This window comes from Geotrypetes seraphini, chromosome 2, assembly GCF_902459505.1.
Source record: "Geotrypetes seraphini chromosome 2, aGeoSer1.1, whole genome shotgun sequence".
Classification (NCBI taxonomy): Eukaryota; Metazoa; Chordata; class Amphibia; order Gymnophiona; family Dermophiidae; genus Geotrypetes; species Geotrypetes seraphini.
The window spans coordinates 303066355-303082398 of record NC_047085.1 but is presented as its reverse complement, the minus strand read 5'-3'; the positions used below and the strand labels follow the sequence as shown (position 1 = coordinate 303082398).

Genomic DNA, 16044 nt, shown 5'->3' with positions numbered 1-16044 from the left:
AGCTGCACACTGCCATGGGCTGAATGAGCCTGGATATTCTATGCCAGACTTCTTTTGGCCACCAGCATTGAATATCCGGGTCACAGCAGCCACCTGGAAGCTAAGGACCCCTTTTACAAAGCCCACAGAGTAAATACCGGTGTGGCAAATGTGAATTAGCTCATAGAAATTAAATGAGCTGCGTCACCTCTGCCACGTGAGAATCATTACGGTGGCTTGTAAAAGGGGCTCTAAATGTGTTTCAGTCAATATTCAGACCGGTGTGCAGTAAGTGTGATGGATAAAGTTAGGATAGTTTTTATCCATTTAAGTGGAACCTGAGCAGAACTGTGGATGCAGCAGGATACAAATTTTTAAATAGATAAATAAAATTTACTTAATCGGTTAGTGGACTGAATGTCATTTTTAAATACCAGCTTCACCTAAGTCGCACCCATGGGCCACCTGGATAGAGCTGTGGCAATCAGAGCTGATATTCAGTGGAACTGCCCAATTAAAGGGAACTGAATATCAATGGCCAGAGTACTGAATGCCATCTCCTGCCTGGTTAATGACTTTAAATATACTAAAGATACTTGTCATTAGTTCATGGACCACAGGAACCAGTGACCTCCAAAACAAAATACACATCCCATCTTCACCAAATGACTCCACTCCAGCAGATGCCTCATATGACCTTGAATATTGCCCATAATAAAAAGTACAATATTCAAATTATAATGTGAAATATTTGACAAAATGAATACCCCCAGAACATATCACCCCAGGTAGTGAGGGATCTGCATACCAACTTTCGTTCAAATCGGTCAAGTCGTTTTTGAATTACTGTGAGAATGGCAGCTTTTTACATTTTTTCCATTGACATGAATGGGTGAAATCTGATTTTCTGATTGTAGCTCCGCCCACGTGTGCAGGTGGGCCGCGAGACCCCCAGAACATATCACCCCAGGTAGTGAGGGATCTGCATACCAACTTTCGTTCAAATCGGTCAAGCTGTTTTTGAATTACTGTGAGAATGGCAGCTTTTTATATTTTTTCCATTGACATGAATGGGTGAAATCTGATTTTCTGTTTGTAGCTCCGCCCACGTATGCAGGTGGGCCGCGAGACTCCCAGAACATATCATCCCAGGTAGTGAGGGATCTGCATACCAAGTTTCGTTCAAATCGGTCAAGCCGTTTTTGCGTGATCGCGGCACATACACACATACACACACACATACACACATACATACCTCCGATTTTATATATATACTAGTGTTTAAGCCCGTTAAATTAACGGGTGCTAGAATATATGTCTTTCTTTCTGTGTGTCTCCCTGCCCCTGTCTCTTTCTTCCTTTCTTTCTGTCTCTTTCCTTCCCTCTGTCTGTCTTTCTTTCTGTCTCTTTCCTTCCCTCTGTTGGTCTTTTTTTCTGTCTGTCTCTCTCCATCTGGTCCCCTGTCTGTCTGTCTTTCTTTCTTTCTGTCTCTCTCCGTGCCCCCTGTCTTTCGTTCTCGTGCGCTGTCTGGCTTTATGTCTCCATGGCCACTTGCCTGCCTTTCTTTGTCTTTCTCTATGGCCCCCTTCTATATCCTCCCCAAAGCAAATAAAGATTGCTCCCTGCACCCAGCACACCCCTCCCCCCAAAGCAAAGCAAGTTCACTCCCTGGCCCCCTTTTGCTACTGAAAAGGAAACTTTAAAATAATACATTTAAAATGATCAGATACTTGGAAACTGCAAAGAAAGGACTTAAGTAAAGTTCAGGATTTTTAAATCATAATAAAAGTCATAAAATTCTGCAGCTTCCCTGCTTTCTATCTTGAAAGTTGTTTAATGATAGAGAAATTGATAGAGAGAGAGATTTCTGCAGCTTCTCTGCTTTCTATCTCTCCACCTTTTCCCTTCACACTTTCACTGAAATAACCTGAGTTACAGCTTCGGGAGCAGCATGCAGGCTACTTGCTAGGGGATCGGCCGTTTTTGCTGCATCGGATCCGTTGCTTTGGCTGGCCGACTTAGGCCTGTGAGCGTCGTTGGCCTGGAGGAGCCGGTCGGGGCGGGGCTTCCGTGCTGGTCGGCTGCGTGTGAGTTTAGGGGTTTGGGTGATTATTGAACATACCCCGCGCATCCCTGAACCTACCCAGAGACTCCCCGCGCGGGAGGAATCGCCGCCATCACCGCCTCCCTGAGCCGCCACTACTGCTGCATCCGTCGCCGGGCCCCGCTCCCAACGCTGCGCACCTAGGCCGGGGAGGAGGAGGTGGCGGCAATGGCAACAACAGTGGATTCCGGGAGCAGCGGCTGCCTTCCCCGCCTCCCTCACCGCCCGACTGCAGAGGCGAGATTGAGGAGCCGCCACTGACAGGCAGACTGTGAGTGCGCGGTCTGGCTGGCTCCTCTACCAAAGCCCTTCCGGCGGCAGCCCCTCTCGCATCCGTCTCCACGTTGCAAGCCTCTCCGAAGGCCGGCTCCCACAAAAATGCTGCCCCTCTGTCCAAAGCTGCGGCCGGACGCAAGATTGGTTTTAAAGTTAGGCGGCCAGGCCAGGTCTTCAAAGCAGCTGCAGCCGCGGTTTTAAAGTTAGCCGGTCAGGTATTCAGAGCGGCAGGGGGAGGCAACCTTTTATTCAATGTCTGCCGGGTAAAGCGCCGTGCCGAGTAGAGGAAGCAAACGCCGTGGCAGGAGAGCAGGGAGTGAGTTTTTCCTATGCGGTTGTTTTGGGGGGGGGGGGGGGGGTTGTGAACAGGAAGTCGAGCAGAGGCGGGAGTGAGCTGTTCAGCTTCCCCTATCTGGGCAAACCGCTCTGGCGAAAATGGAGTGAAGTGCCGCGTGGGGCCGTAGAAAGAGCGGGGCATGCTGCAGTCTTGGCGGCCACGGACATACGGATCACGGCCAGGCCAGGTCTTCAAAGCAGCTGCAGCCGCGGTTTTAAAGTTAGCCGGTCAGGTATTCAGAGCGGCAGGGGGAGGCAACCTTTTATTCAATGTCTGCCGGGTAAAGCGCCGTGCTGAGTAGAGGAAGCAAACGCCGTGGCAGGAGAGCAGGGAGTGAGTTTTTCCTATGCGGTTGTTTTGGGGGGGGGGGGGGTTGTGAACAGGAAGTCGAGCAGAGGCGGGAGTGAGCTGTTCAGCTTCCCCTATCTGGGCAAACCGCTCTGGCGAAAATGGAGTGAAGTGCCGCGTGGGGCCGTAGAAAGAGCGGGGCATGCTGCAGTCTTGGCGGCCACGGACATACGGATCACGGAAGCACGCCGATAAGACTGCGCATGCGCCGCCTACGGTTTTATTATATAGATAGATAAACATCTCCACTGCAATTTCGGGCACAACTCCTAGACTTGACACAATCTATGCTGTCAATCAAGCAGTTCCCTACAAACTTTAGTGGAAAAAATCATTACCCCTATACTGAAAGGCCAAAGAGTGTACATTGCTTACCCTCCAACTACATCTAGCAAAATACTTGGATAATCACTCCTTACTACACCTTTCCTAATCTGGATTTAGAACAAAGCACAGTACAGAGACACTACTGGGAACATTATTAGACACAGCAAGACAACAGCTAAGTGAAGATGGGAAGATATTAATCATCCAATTTGGTATATCCTCAGCTTTTGACTTGGTAGATCACCTCAGATTATTACGGATTCTAGAAGCAGAAGGCATAACTGGAAGGGTCTACATATGGATTCTGGGATTCCTTCACTCCAGGAAATATTGGGTTAAAACTATGGAAGGAGTATCTGAAGCCTGGTCAAACCCCTGCGGCATTACGCAGGGCTCACCATTATTACTGAGACTGTGAAAAATTGCAGGCAGACGTTAGGAAACGGAAAGACTGGGCATCCAAATGGCAGATGAAATTTATTGTGGACAAATGCAAAAGTGATGCACATTGGGAAGAATAATTCAAATCATAATTACCAGATACTAGGGTCCAACTTGTGGGTCAGTGCCCAAAAAAAATATCTGGGTGTCATTGTAGACAATACACTTCCACTCAATGTGCGGCGGCAGCCAAAAAAGCAAACAAGAGGCTAGGAATTATCAGAAAAGGGATGGTAAACAAGACTAAGGGTTCCTTTTATCAAGCCGAGCTAGCAGTTTAACGCACGTAATAGCGTGCGTTAAACCGCCAGCCACGCTAGCTGCTACCGCCTCCCTTGAGCAGGCGGTAGTTTTTTGGCCAGCGCGGGGGTTAGCGCGTGATGAAACGTCACACGCTTTAACCCCGCTAGCGTGGCTTGATAAAAGGAGCCCTGTGAATGTTACAGTGCTTCTGTATCGCTCAATGGGGCAACCTCACTTTGAGGAGTTCCATTCTAGTCGCTTTATCTCAAAAAAGATATAGTGGAACTAGAAAAGGTTCAAAGAAGAGTGACCATGGCACGCATGGCAGGAGGGTCAGGAAGGAGTGGTGGGGGAAGGGTGCCACTCACCCTCACTACACCACTGAATGCACAGACTGTTTTTGACCTCTGACCTGTTTATTCTTTGCGCCTTGCAGTTGAGGGGTTGCTTTCCTGGCTTGGATCCTCTTCCTGTAGACAGCTGCACAAAGGAGGTGGCGCATCTGAGCCTTCAGCACTGGGATGACCCAGTAGCCCTGACCTTTCAGGAAGACTCAGAAGGTGAGTCCTGGCTATGAATCCTGAAAAAAAAAAAAAAGATGCTGCTCCTAAGGCCCAAACAAAACTGTGTGGGGGCCATTCATAAATTATTGTAACGATTAGTTATCATTTTTCCCTAAATATATATAATTGTAAAATTGGGGAGAGGGGTGGGATTTTGATTTTTTATTATTGACTATGAAAAGAATGAATGATTTTATTAGTTTCAAGTTTCAAGTTTTATTTCACATTTGATGAATCGCCTATTTCAGAGTTCTAGGCGATGTACATAATATAATAAAGAAACTTAACCTAATTACAATAAAATCAAATTGTGACTCACATGAGAGATAGGAAAGGAGGGTAAAGTTACAATGGGGAAAAGGAAAAAAAAAACAAAAAACCAGGGAAGAACGAAAGGTAGGGTAAAAATTTATTCAAAGCACTTCTTGCATATTTGTTTGAGCCAAATCAACAATTTAGGATTAAAAATTAGTTAATGGCGTCCATAAGTTAAATTATAGATCGAAGGCGTCCTTAAATAAATGGGATTTTAAAAGCTTTTTGAATATTAGGATATCACTTTCTATTCTAATATAATGGGGAAGGGAATTCCACCATTGTGGGCCTGCAACAGTAAACATATCAGCTCTTCTCGTTCCAATGATTTTTAAAGAAGGCACAGTTAGTAAATTTTGGTTGGATGAGCGCAAAGATCTTTGGGGTTTGTATTATATTGTATATACTAATTATTGATTGAAGGGTGGGTGGGAAGGGGATAAATTTTATATGGGGGAATTGTGTGTTATCTCAAGTGATGTATTAAGTTAATCTGTTATTTTTTTTTTTCTGTACACTTGATGCAAATATAAAATGAATAAAGAATTTAAAAAGAAAAAAAAGAAGAATCCTAAGGCCCTCTTTTACAAAAGCGCCAAGCGTTGTAGCGCGGATTTAGTGCGCGCTAAATCAACACACGCGCTAACCACTAACTCACTCATAGGATAACATGCATGCATTAGCGTTTAGCACGTGCTTAGCATGCGCTAAAAAGCTTAGCGCACCTTTGTAAAACAGGGGGTAAAAGTTTGCTTCTACACTGGAGTAATATTAGCTGTAAAACTACAGTGCAAGGCGAGTAAATAACGAGATTTTGTCAATTTACAATTAGGAAATAGGCATCTGCTAAAAAACAGAAGGCTTTCTTGAGATCAGGTTAGGATTGAAGATGGCAGGGAATGGAGTTTCCAAGTTTATTAAGACTTTCTATCCCGCTCATTATGGTAAAACCCCTTCTCGGCGGCTTACAATTCTAAATTAAAATTTTAAAAGGGGTCATCTTGAATTAGGGACACTGGATCATCTGTTGTTCTATTGTCCTCTGATATTCAATTTTTGGAAGACGATATGGGGACATATTAATAACATACTGGAATCATCGATTCCATTAACCTATGATGTAGTCATCTGTGGGACACTGTTGCATACTAAACCCCCATTGGACCGGGATAAATACCAGCTTTTCATTATTATGACCGGGATTGCCATGCAAATGGATACTCACAAATGGAAAAATTGCAATCGGCTTAGTTTTTACCTTTTGGTGGGCAAATTTATGTTTATGTTACAAGTATGAGAAAATGAACGCTGACATGATGGGGCAGAATAATTAATTCAGATTAGTTTGGGGTCCATTAACGACTTTTGTTACTTTGGTATAGTTGTCTTTTACCTTTAATTTCCTTTAGATTTATACTCACATCTAGGGTAGGGTGGGAGGGGTGGTGGTGGTGGCTTTCTCTTTTGTTTTATTCCTTGATTGAATATACTGGAAGGAGGGGGGGAGGTAATTCATTTTGTATTGTTGATTGATTGTAAGTGCTGATCATTAATGTATCTATAATTTTTCTGCACTTTGTATTAGCCTTGAAAATTTAATAAAGATTAAAAATATAATAAAAAATTTAAAAAGGGAGTGCCATTGAAAATTAAACTAGACAGTGAGGGTAAATAATACAAATACATTCATTTATGTTAAAATCTTTTTTTTTTATTGACAAAATATAAAGAAGTCCAACAAAGCATACATAAACAAAAGTAAATATGCAATTCCAGTAACAATAGCCCCCCTTTATTATCCCCAAATATTATCCCCCTACCAATGAATTGGACTCGACAAGAAGGACATAGCAATGCTTGAGGGGGTCCAGAGAAGAGCGACGAAAATGATAAGAGGTATGGAAAACCTTTCGTATGCCGATAGGCTAGAACAGCTGGGGCTGTTCTCTCTGGAAAAGAGGAGACTTAGAGGAGACATGATACAAACTTTCAAGATCCTGAAAGGCATAGATAAGGTAGACAGGGACAGATTCTTCAGACTGTGGGGAACAACAAGTACAAGGGGGCACTCGGAGAAACTGAAAGGGGATAGGTTTATAACCAATGCCAGGAAGTTCTTCTTCACCCAGAGAGTGGTGGACATATGGAACGCACTCCCGGAGGTTGTGGTAGGGCAGAAGACACTACAGGGATTCTAAGAAGGTTTGGATAAATTCCTGAAGGATAAGGGGATTGAGGGATAAGGATAGAAATAAGGCTAGGTTTTTTAGTGCAGGGAACACTTGACAGGTCATGGACCTGATGGGCCGCCGCGGGTGCGGACCGCTGGGAGCGATGGACCTCTGGTCTGATCCCGGTGGAGGCAACTTCTTATGTTCTTATGTAAAACTAGTAAAAAAAAAAGATACAAAAGAAAAAAATAGGACAGTGGACTCTTATACACCCCTAAAAAGCTGTGTCCGAATCTCAAATACCCCATTGGCAGAAGAAGAACCTCCCACACACACACATAAGAACATAACATAAGAACATAAGCAATGCCTCTGCCGAGTCAGACCTGAGGTCCATCGTGCCCAGCAGTCCGCTCACGCGGCGGCCCAACAGGTCCAGGACCTGTGCAGTAATCCTCTATCTATACCCCTCTATCCCCTTTTCCAATAGGAAATTGTCCAATCCTTTCTTAAACCCCAGTACCGTACTCTGCCCTATTACGTCCTCTGGAAGCACATTCCAGGTGTCCACCACCCGCTGAGTAAAGAAAAACTTCCTAGCATTTGTTTTGAATCTATCCCCTTCCAATTTTTCCGAATGCCCTCTTGTTCTTTTATGTTTTGAAAATCTGAAGAATTTATCTCTCTCTACTTTCTCTACGCCTTTCATGATCTTAACATAAGAACATAAGCAGTGCCTCCGCCGGGTCAGACCATAGGTCCATCCCGCCCAGCAGTCCGCTCCCGCGGCGTCCCGAACAGGTCACGGCCTGTCTGAGTCACCAGAAGGGGCCCCCTTGCCACCTTGGTTTCCCATTGAGTCCTATCTTCCCATCGAAGTCCTAACCCTCCGGTCTTGCACATGCACGACCTGGTTGGATTTCTATACTTATTACCTGGTTAGCTTTCTATACCTGTGTTACATTCCAGAACCTCTCTCAGTATCCCACGATACCCCTATCCCTCAGGAATCCGTCCAATCCCTGTTTGAATCCTTGTACCGTACTCTGCCTGATCACTTCCTCCGGTAGCGCATTCCAAGTGTCCACGACCCTTTGGGTGAAAAAAAACTTCCTTAAATTTGTTCTGAACCTATCTCCCTTCAGTTTCTCCGAATGCCCCCTCATGCCTGTTGACCCCTTCAGCCTGAAGAATCTGTCCCTATCCACCTTCTCTATGCCCCTCATGATCTTGAAGGTCTCTATCATAATCTCCCCTGAGCCTCCTTTTTTCCAGAGAGAAGAGCCCCAGCCTATCCAACCTCTCGGCGTATGGGCAGTGTTCCAGCCCTCTTACCAGTTTCGTTGCTCTCCTTTGAACTCTCTCAAGTACCGCCATGTCCTTCTTGAGGTACGGCGACCAATATTGAACGCAGTATTCCAGATGTGGACGCACCATCGCTCGATACAATGGCATGATGACTTCCCGCGTCCTGGTTGTTATGCCCCTCTTTATGATGCCCAGCATCCTGTTGGCTTTTTTCGAGGCTGCTGCGCACTGTGCAGATGGCTTCAGTGATGCATCCACCAGCACACCCAAGTCTCTCTCAAGACTGCTGTCTCCCAACAATGCCCCCCCCAATTTGTAGTTGAACAATGGGTTCTTTTTCCCTATATGCATGACCTTGCATTTTTCCACGTTAAAGCGCATTTGCCATTTGTTTGCCCAGTCTTCCAGCTTGTCCAGGTCCCTTTGCAGGTCCTCACACTCCTCCCTGGACCTAACTCTGCCACACAGTTTGGTATCGTCTGCAAATTTTATAACCTCGCACTTTGCCTCCTTTTCCAGGTCATTGATAAATATGTTGAAGAGTAACAGCCCCAGCACCGATCCCTGTGGCACACCGCTCGTGACTCCCCGCCAGTCAGAGTATTGTCCCTTTACTCCGACTCTCTGCAGTCTACCCGACAACCAGTGCTCGATCCATCTGTGCACATCCCCTCCCATCCCGTGGTTCATGTAGGTTTCTATCATGTCTCCTCTGAGTCTCCGCTTTTCCAGGGAGAAGAGCTCCAGCCTCTCCAAGGGTTTTCCATGCCCTTAATCATTCGTGTCGCTCTCCTCTGGACCCTCTCAAGTATTGCCATTTCCTTCTTAAGGTACGGTGACCAATATTGAACACAGTACTCCAGGTGCGGGCGCACCATTGCCCGATACAACGGCAGGATGACCTCTTTTGTTCTGGTCGTAATACCATTTTTAATAATACCCAACATTCTGTTTGCCTTCTTCGCGGCTGCTGCGCATTGCGCCGTTGGCTTCATTGTTGTATCCACCAGTACACCCAAATCTCTTTCAAGGTTACTTCCCTCTAATACTAATCCCCCCATTTGGTAGCTGAACATCGGGTTCTTTCTCCCTATATGCATGACCTTGCATTTCCCTACATTGAATTTCATCTGCCATTTATTCGCCCACTCCTCCAGTTTGTTTAGGTCCTTTTGTAGGTCCTCACACTCTTCCGTAGTTCTAACCCTTCTACAGAGTTTAGTGTCGTCTGCAAATTTTATAACTTCACATTTCGTCCCCGTTTTCAGGTCATTAATAAATATATTGAACAGCAGCGGTCCAAGTACAGACCCCTGCGGAACTCCGCTCATGACTTTCCTCCAGCCCGAGTAGTGACCCTTCACCCCAACCTTCTGTCTCCTGCCTGCCAACCAGTGTTTGATCCATCTGTGTACGTCCCCTTCCACCCCGTGGTTCCACAGCTTCCTAAGTAGCCGCTCATGGGGTACCTTGTCAAAGGCCTTTTGAAAGTTAAGGTAAATGATGTCCCTTTGTCCAACTGGCTGTTTACCCCCTCAAAGAAGTGCAGTAAGTTTGTTTGGCATGATCTTCCCTTGCAGAAGCCATGCTGGCTCGCTTTCATCAGCCCATTTTTTTCGATGTGCTAACAGATGCTGTCCTTTATCAGTGCTTCTACCATCTTGCCTGGAACCGATGTCAAACTTACCGGCCTATAATTTCCTGGGTCTCCTCTTGACCCCTTTTTAAAGCTAGGTGTAACATTTGCTATCTTCCAGTCCTCCGGAATCTCTCCAGTTTTCAAGGATAGGTTACAAACTCGTTGGAGTATTCCCGCTATCTCATTTCTTAGTTCTTTTAGTACCCTAGGGTGGATTCCGTCCGGGCCTGGTGATTTGTCGCTTTTCAATCTATCTATCTGTTGGAGGACATCCTCATGGCTCACCTCTATTGCTGACAGTTTTTCTTCTTGGTCACCATGGAAGATCACATCGGGTTCTGGTACACTGGATGTGTCCTTGCTTGTGAAGACTGACGAGAAGAACTTGTTTAACCTGTCGGCTACCTCTTTTTGCTCCTTTATCACTCCCTTTTTGTCTCCATCATCCAACGGTCCTACTTCCTCCCTCGCCGGTTTCTTCCCCTTAACATATCTGAAGAATGATTTGAAGTTTTTTGCCTCCCTGGCCAGTCTCTCTTCGTTTTCTCTTTTCGCTCTCCTAACCACTTGATGACATTCTCTTTGGCGTTTCCTGTGTTCATTCCAGTTTTCCCCAGTTTGGTCCTTTTTCCATTTCCGGAATGATTTTTTCTTGTCTCCTATCGCTTTCTTCACCTCATTGTTTATCCATGCGGGGTCTTTTGTTCGGTTTTTTTTGCACCCTTTTCTAAATCTGGGGATGTACATATGTTGTGCATCTTGCACTGTGCCCTTGAATAGAGACCAGGCTTGCTCTACAGTTTCTGTTTTCCTTGAGATGTTCCTAAGTTTTTTTTTTACCATTGCTCTCATAGCATCATAGTTCCCTTTCTTGAAGTTGAACGTTGTCACTGTGGTTCTTTTCCCTTTTGCTGCACTTACTCCTAATTTGTACTGGATCATGTTGTGATCGCTGTTTCCTAGTGGTCCTACTATTTCCACTTCTTTTGCAGGTCCCTCTATTCCGTTGAGAATTAGGTCAAGAGTGGCATATCCTCTTGTTGGTTCCTTGACAAGCTGATCCATAAAGCAGTCCCTCACAGCCTCTAAGAATTCTGTTTCCCTCGCACAGTTTGAGTTTCCAATATTCCAGTTTATCCCGGGGTAGTTAAAATCTCCCATTACTGTCACATTCCTGTTGTTGCCTTCCCGCCTCAATTCTGCTGCCAGATCTTTGTCGTTTGCTTCCGTTTGTCCAGGTGGACGATAGTATAGACCCAATCTTATGTCAAGGCCACTTTTTCCTGGCAATTTGACCCATAATGACTCCAGTCCTTCCGCCTTTGGTTCTATATCCACTCCGGACGAGGGAATGGTGTCTTTTATGTATAGTGCTATTCCTCCACCCTTCTTGTGGGTCCTGTCTCTTCTATAGAGTTTGTACCCTGGCAGCATTACGTCCCATTGGTTGTCCTCGTTCCACCATGTTTCCGTGATTCCAATGATGTCTAGGTTTTCTTTTTTGGCTATGGCTTCTAATTCTCCCATTTTGATCTTTAGGCTCCTTGCATTAGCGTACAAGCAATTTAAGTCCTGGTCTTTTCTTTTCTCTGCTTTTCTTTACATGTGTTTTGCTCCTCTTACCATCCCCTATTTGGGCTGCCAGTCCCTCATTTCTGTTCCTTTCTTCCTCATTTTTTGGTGTATCTTTTTCGTCTGCAACCTGATTTCCTGATCTCTCCTGTTCCTCTAATTTTATCTGTTTGCCCTTTTTGTTGGTCAACAGCTTCTGTTGTTCGTCTCTTGCCTGTTCCCAGCATTTTTCCCGCTCAGTATCTTCTTTGGATACTCTTGTCCGAACCGTTGACGTCAGGTCGACTATCGGCTTTCCCCTTCTTCTCAGTTTAAAGCCTGTTCAATTCCTCTCTTGACGTTGTTTGCTAGTAGTCTCGTTCCTGCCTTGCTCAGGTGTAGTCCGTCCCTCCTGAAGAGCTTGTTCTTCCCCCAAAAAGTTGTCCAGTTTCTTACAAAAAGGAATCCCTCTTCTTCGCACCATCTCCTCAACCATGCGTTTATTGCTTGTAGCTCGGTCTGCCTCTTCACGTCTGCCCTCGGTACTGGCAGAATCTCTGAGAATGCTATCTTCTGTGTCCTCAGCTTCAGTTTCCTTCCTAGGATCTTGAACTGTTCAATTAACGTAGTCCTGCTGTAATTTCTTCTGTTGACATCATTTGTTCCCACGTGGATTATCACTGCTGTCTCTTCTGTTTCTGCGCCGTCCAGGATCCTCTCGATTCTGTCGGTGATGTCCTTCATTCTTGCTCCTGGGAGACAGGTCACTAGCCGATCCTCTCTCCCTCCTGCTACGTGACTGTCCACTTCTCTCAGGATTGAGTCTCCCACGACGACTGCAGATTTCTCCTTCTTCAGCTTCCTCACTGGTCTCAAGTCTGTATCCTCGGTTCAGTCCTTCTCTTCCTTGGTACCCGCCAGTCTTCGTCCTCTCTGCTTGCACGAATCTTTCATGTGTTCCTTCATCCTCGGCGTCCGTTGACCCCTGTCTTCCATCTGTTGGTCCATGTCCTCCATCTTGTGTAGCCGTAGCTTCCTCCTCCATCTTGTGTAGCCGTAGCTTCCTCGCTCCAGCGCTGCTGATGATCCTGCTCTTCTACCTGCCTGTAGGCCTCCTCACCACACCAAACATTCAGGGCTCCTTTTACAAAGGTGCATTAGGGCCTTAGTGCGCAGAATAGCGCGTGCTAAAATGCCACGCCCGCTAGCCGCTACTGCCGCCTCTTCAGCAGGCTTTAGCTTTTCAGGTAGCGCGCGCTAATCCGGTGCGTGTGCTAAAAACACTAGCGCACCTTTGTAAAAGGAGCCCTCAGTCCAGGAGGAACCTAGAAATACGTTCATTTAAAAAGAAAAGAATAAAACATAAGATAGTGTGCTTGGAGAAAGGAACTTACATATCTAAGTTTTCCAAGTTTATTTAAAATTTGTTTTTCCGCTTATCATGCATCTAAGCGGGGTACAGAAATGTAAAATCGGGGGTAATACATACATTTGGGTCATGACTGAAGCACAAGGGACATAAGGTGTGTTTGTGGTGGGGGGAACTCCATCGGTAAATAGGACAGTGAGACACTTAAGAGAAAAGGGTTCATACATCGAAGGCATCCTTTAATAAGAAGGTCTTCAACTTTGATTTAAAGCAGTCTAGTAGGGGCTCTTCTCCTATATGGATTGGTGTAGAATTCCACAGTTGGGGGCAGTTACTGAAAAAATTGAAGATTGAGTTGTGTCATAATTTATGTGGCCCCAATAACATATAATCCACTCAATTGGAGGGGGGGGGGGGGTCTGAAGTAAATGCTAATTAGTCACATTTATCCATATATCTATTTATTAGTGTTAGTAATTCAGGAAAAGGCCTCAGCGTTTACTTCAGACCCCCCCCCCCATTGAATGGATTATATGCTATCGGGGTTATATTGGTTAGCTGTACCACTCAGTTAGTTATATTCTGATAATTTATGTGGCTTAATGAAGGAATTGCCAGCAGATGTTGGGATTGTGTTCGGAGTGATCTTGAGGGTGTGCAGGGAATTAGAAGTCTATTTATGAATTCTGGGACATTTGTTTTTAGGGTTTTGAATGTGAGGAGCAATATTTTGTATTAAATTCTATGTGAGATGGGAAGCCAGTGCGTTTGAGCAGTAGGGGTGCTACATGATCAAATTTTTTTGAATTTGTTGTGAGTTTGCTGTATTTTTTGTTATTTGAAGTCGTCAGAGTTCTTTCTTTGTAATCCCTTTGTAAAGTGAATTGCAGTAGTCTAATTTTGAGATAACAAAAGAGTGTATTAGTATGTTAAGTGATGGTGGTTCTAAAAGATTTGTAAAAGCACTGTTGAACTGTAGCGCTGATTTTTTGATGGTAAGTTAACTTGTTATCAAAGATTATGTCTAAAAGCCTAATGGATGATAATATTTGGAGAGGAGTAGATTTGCGACTGATTGGATAGTTAGAGAATGTGCTTCTTTGCACTGGAAGAGTATTTTTATTTTATTTATTTATTTTTCCCCTCCTTTACAAAGCTGCGCTAGCGTTTTTAGCGCAGGCTGCCGCGGTAACAGCTCTGATGCTCATAGAATTCCTATGAGCATCTGAGCTGTCACCGCCCCAGCCAGCTCTAAAAACACTAGTGCAGCTTTGTAAAGGAAGGGGTTAATTAATTTTCTATCCCGTTTTCCCCAGAGCTCAGAATGGGTTACAGGTTAACATACATAATATACAATTAACAAGTTAAAATTTACCATAGTTACAGTACAAGTTTTTATCCTAACTTGATACATACTAGGGATCTAATACCAATATACGTGGAGGGGCATAAAACAAATGTCTAAGTTGAATTTGGTCGTGTGGTGCTAGACGCCCAAAGTCGGCAGTGGGAAAATGCCCATTCTCAAAAAACACACTTAGAATATATATATATATATATATATATATATATATATATATATATATATATATATATTTTTTTTTTTTTCCATCTAATCTAATTTCCATCTTATATACCAGATCATTCCAGCAAGGACTCAAGCCGGTTAACAAAGTTTAGAAGAATATAATATAAAATAATAATAAAGATAATAAAAATTTTTCTATAAATTAGATCAGTCAGTTAAGAACCTCTGAAAGAGATAAGTTTTCAGATTTTTTGGCACTTATACCTGTTTTTACGTTGTCTAAGTCACAACATTTAAGTTCCATCCAAGATGTGTAGTAAAAACTTTGATTATCCCTGCAGGACGACTAAGTCTAGTTTGGCCCACATCCAGCCCTAACCATGCCTCCAAGTACACTCCTTGTAGTTCTGGGTGCACAGTGGGATTCAGAGGCCTAAAAAGTCCCTCGATACATCCAGAAAATCGGTTTGATTATTGGCACTTGGATGACTTGTATTTTAGTTCGTCCAAGTTCCGACTTGGGTGGGTTTTTAAACGTGTTAAAGTTTTGATTATGAGCCCCGATATATACAGTTTACAGATTAAATTTGCCATAGTTACAGTTCAAGATGTTTCAATACAAGTTTTATCCTATTTTCTAACTCATAGTCTATCTGCATTAATATAGGCAAGATACATGACTATTTTGCTTATGCATTAGTTCTAGCAAGCTTCGAAAGCATGAACTTGGGTAGGTTTCACCCAGAAATTTTACTAAAACTTGGTTACTAAACTAGGAGCATGACTGGCTGCTAGGCAGTTTCTTGGAAATTGCCCTTTTTACTAACAAGCAAATCATGATGGAGTTGGAATGAAGGTCTGCCCATCTTTAACTGCCCAGTGACTCTGTTGGCACAATGTGATGGCAAATGAGAGGCCTGAACAGGCTAATCCAGTTCTGATTTTCCCAAGGAAAAGGGTGAATAACTTGCAATGTGAAGTCCATGCTTGCAATGGACAAGCGCAAGACTGAATCAACCCGCATGACCAGGAATGAGATAGCAACCTTAGACCCTGATCTCTTTACCCATGTCAGACTTTTGTATCTAGTGATGACAGGGTCTGTGAATGCTGCTGAAGAAACAGTTTCTCTTACACTGACACCTAGTGGCCAGTTAGAGAGTAACATTGTAAGTATCTCTCCAAAAAGATAACTTCTGATATTCTGCCTCTAGGAGACAGTTGCAGTGCTTGACTTATACATATGTGAGAGAACAATAGATTAACAGTATTTGCATACGAGGATGCATCAATGAGAAACGTGCAGACTATGAAGCATAGCATTGCAGGGTAAAATAATCACCTGCTCCCTAAGAACATGAAAACCCTTGCAAAGGACAGAATTCTCTAATATTATATTTGCTCAGTTTTACATTCCTTAAGTAGCAGTTAGCATGGATCCCTCTTTCTGCTCACAGTTCACCTCATTTGGTGCTCTGTCATGGATCCACTTTAGACCAAGTCCTTGCTGGCAGTTTGATTCACTGTGGGGGCATCACACAGCCT

General features: G+C 44.2%; 1 protein-coding gene across 3 annotated transcripts in view; it reads left to right on the top strand.

Annotated features, from left to right (window-relative positions):
* CARD10 (caspase recruitment domain family member 10) overlaps positions 1–16044 on the top strand; it is a 258903-nt gene that overhangs the window by 194169 nt on the left and 48690 nt on the right. For all 3 annotated transcript variants that reach the window (XR_004538001.1, XM_033929903.1, XM_033929902.1), the window contains exon 18: positions 4492–4615. Coding sequence is in view for 2 of the 3 variants with exons in the window: in XM_033929903.1 (XP_033785794.1) it covers positions 4492–4615 (124 nt within the window). In the remaining variant the exon portion in view is untranslated. The remainder of the gene's footprint in view (positions 1–4491; positions 4616–16044) is intronic.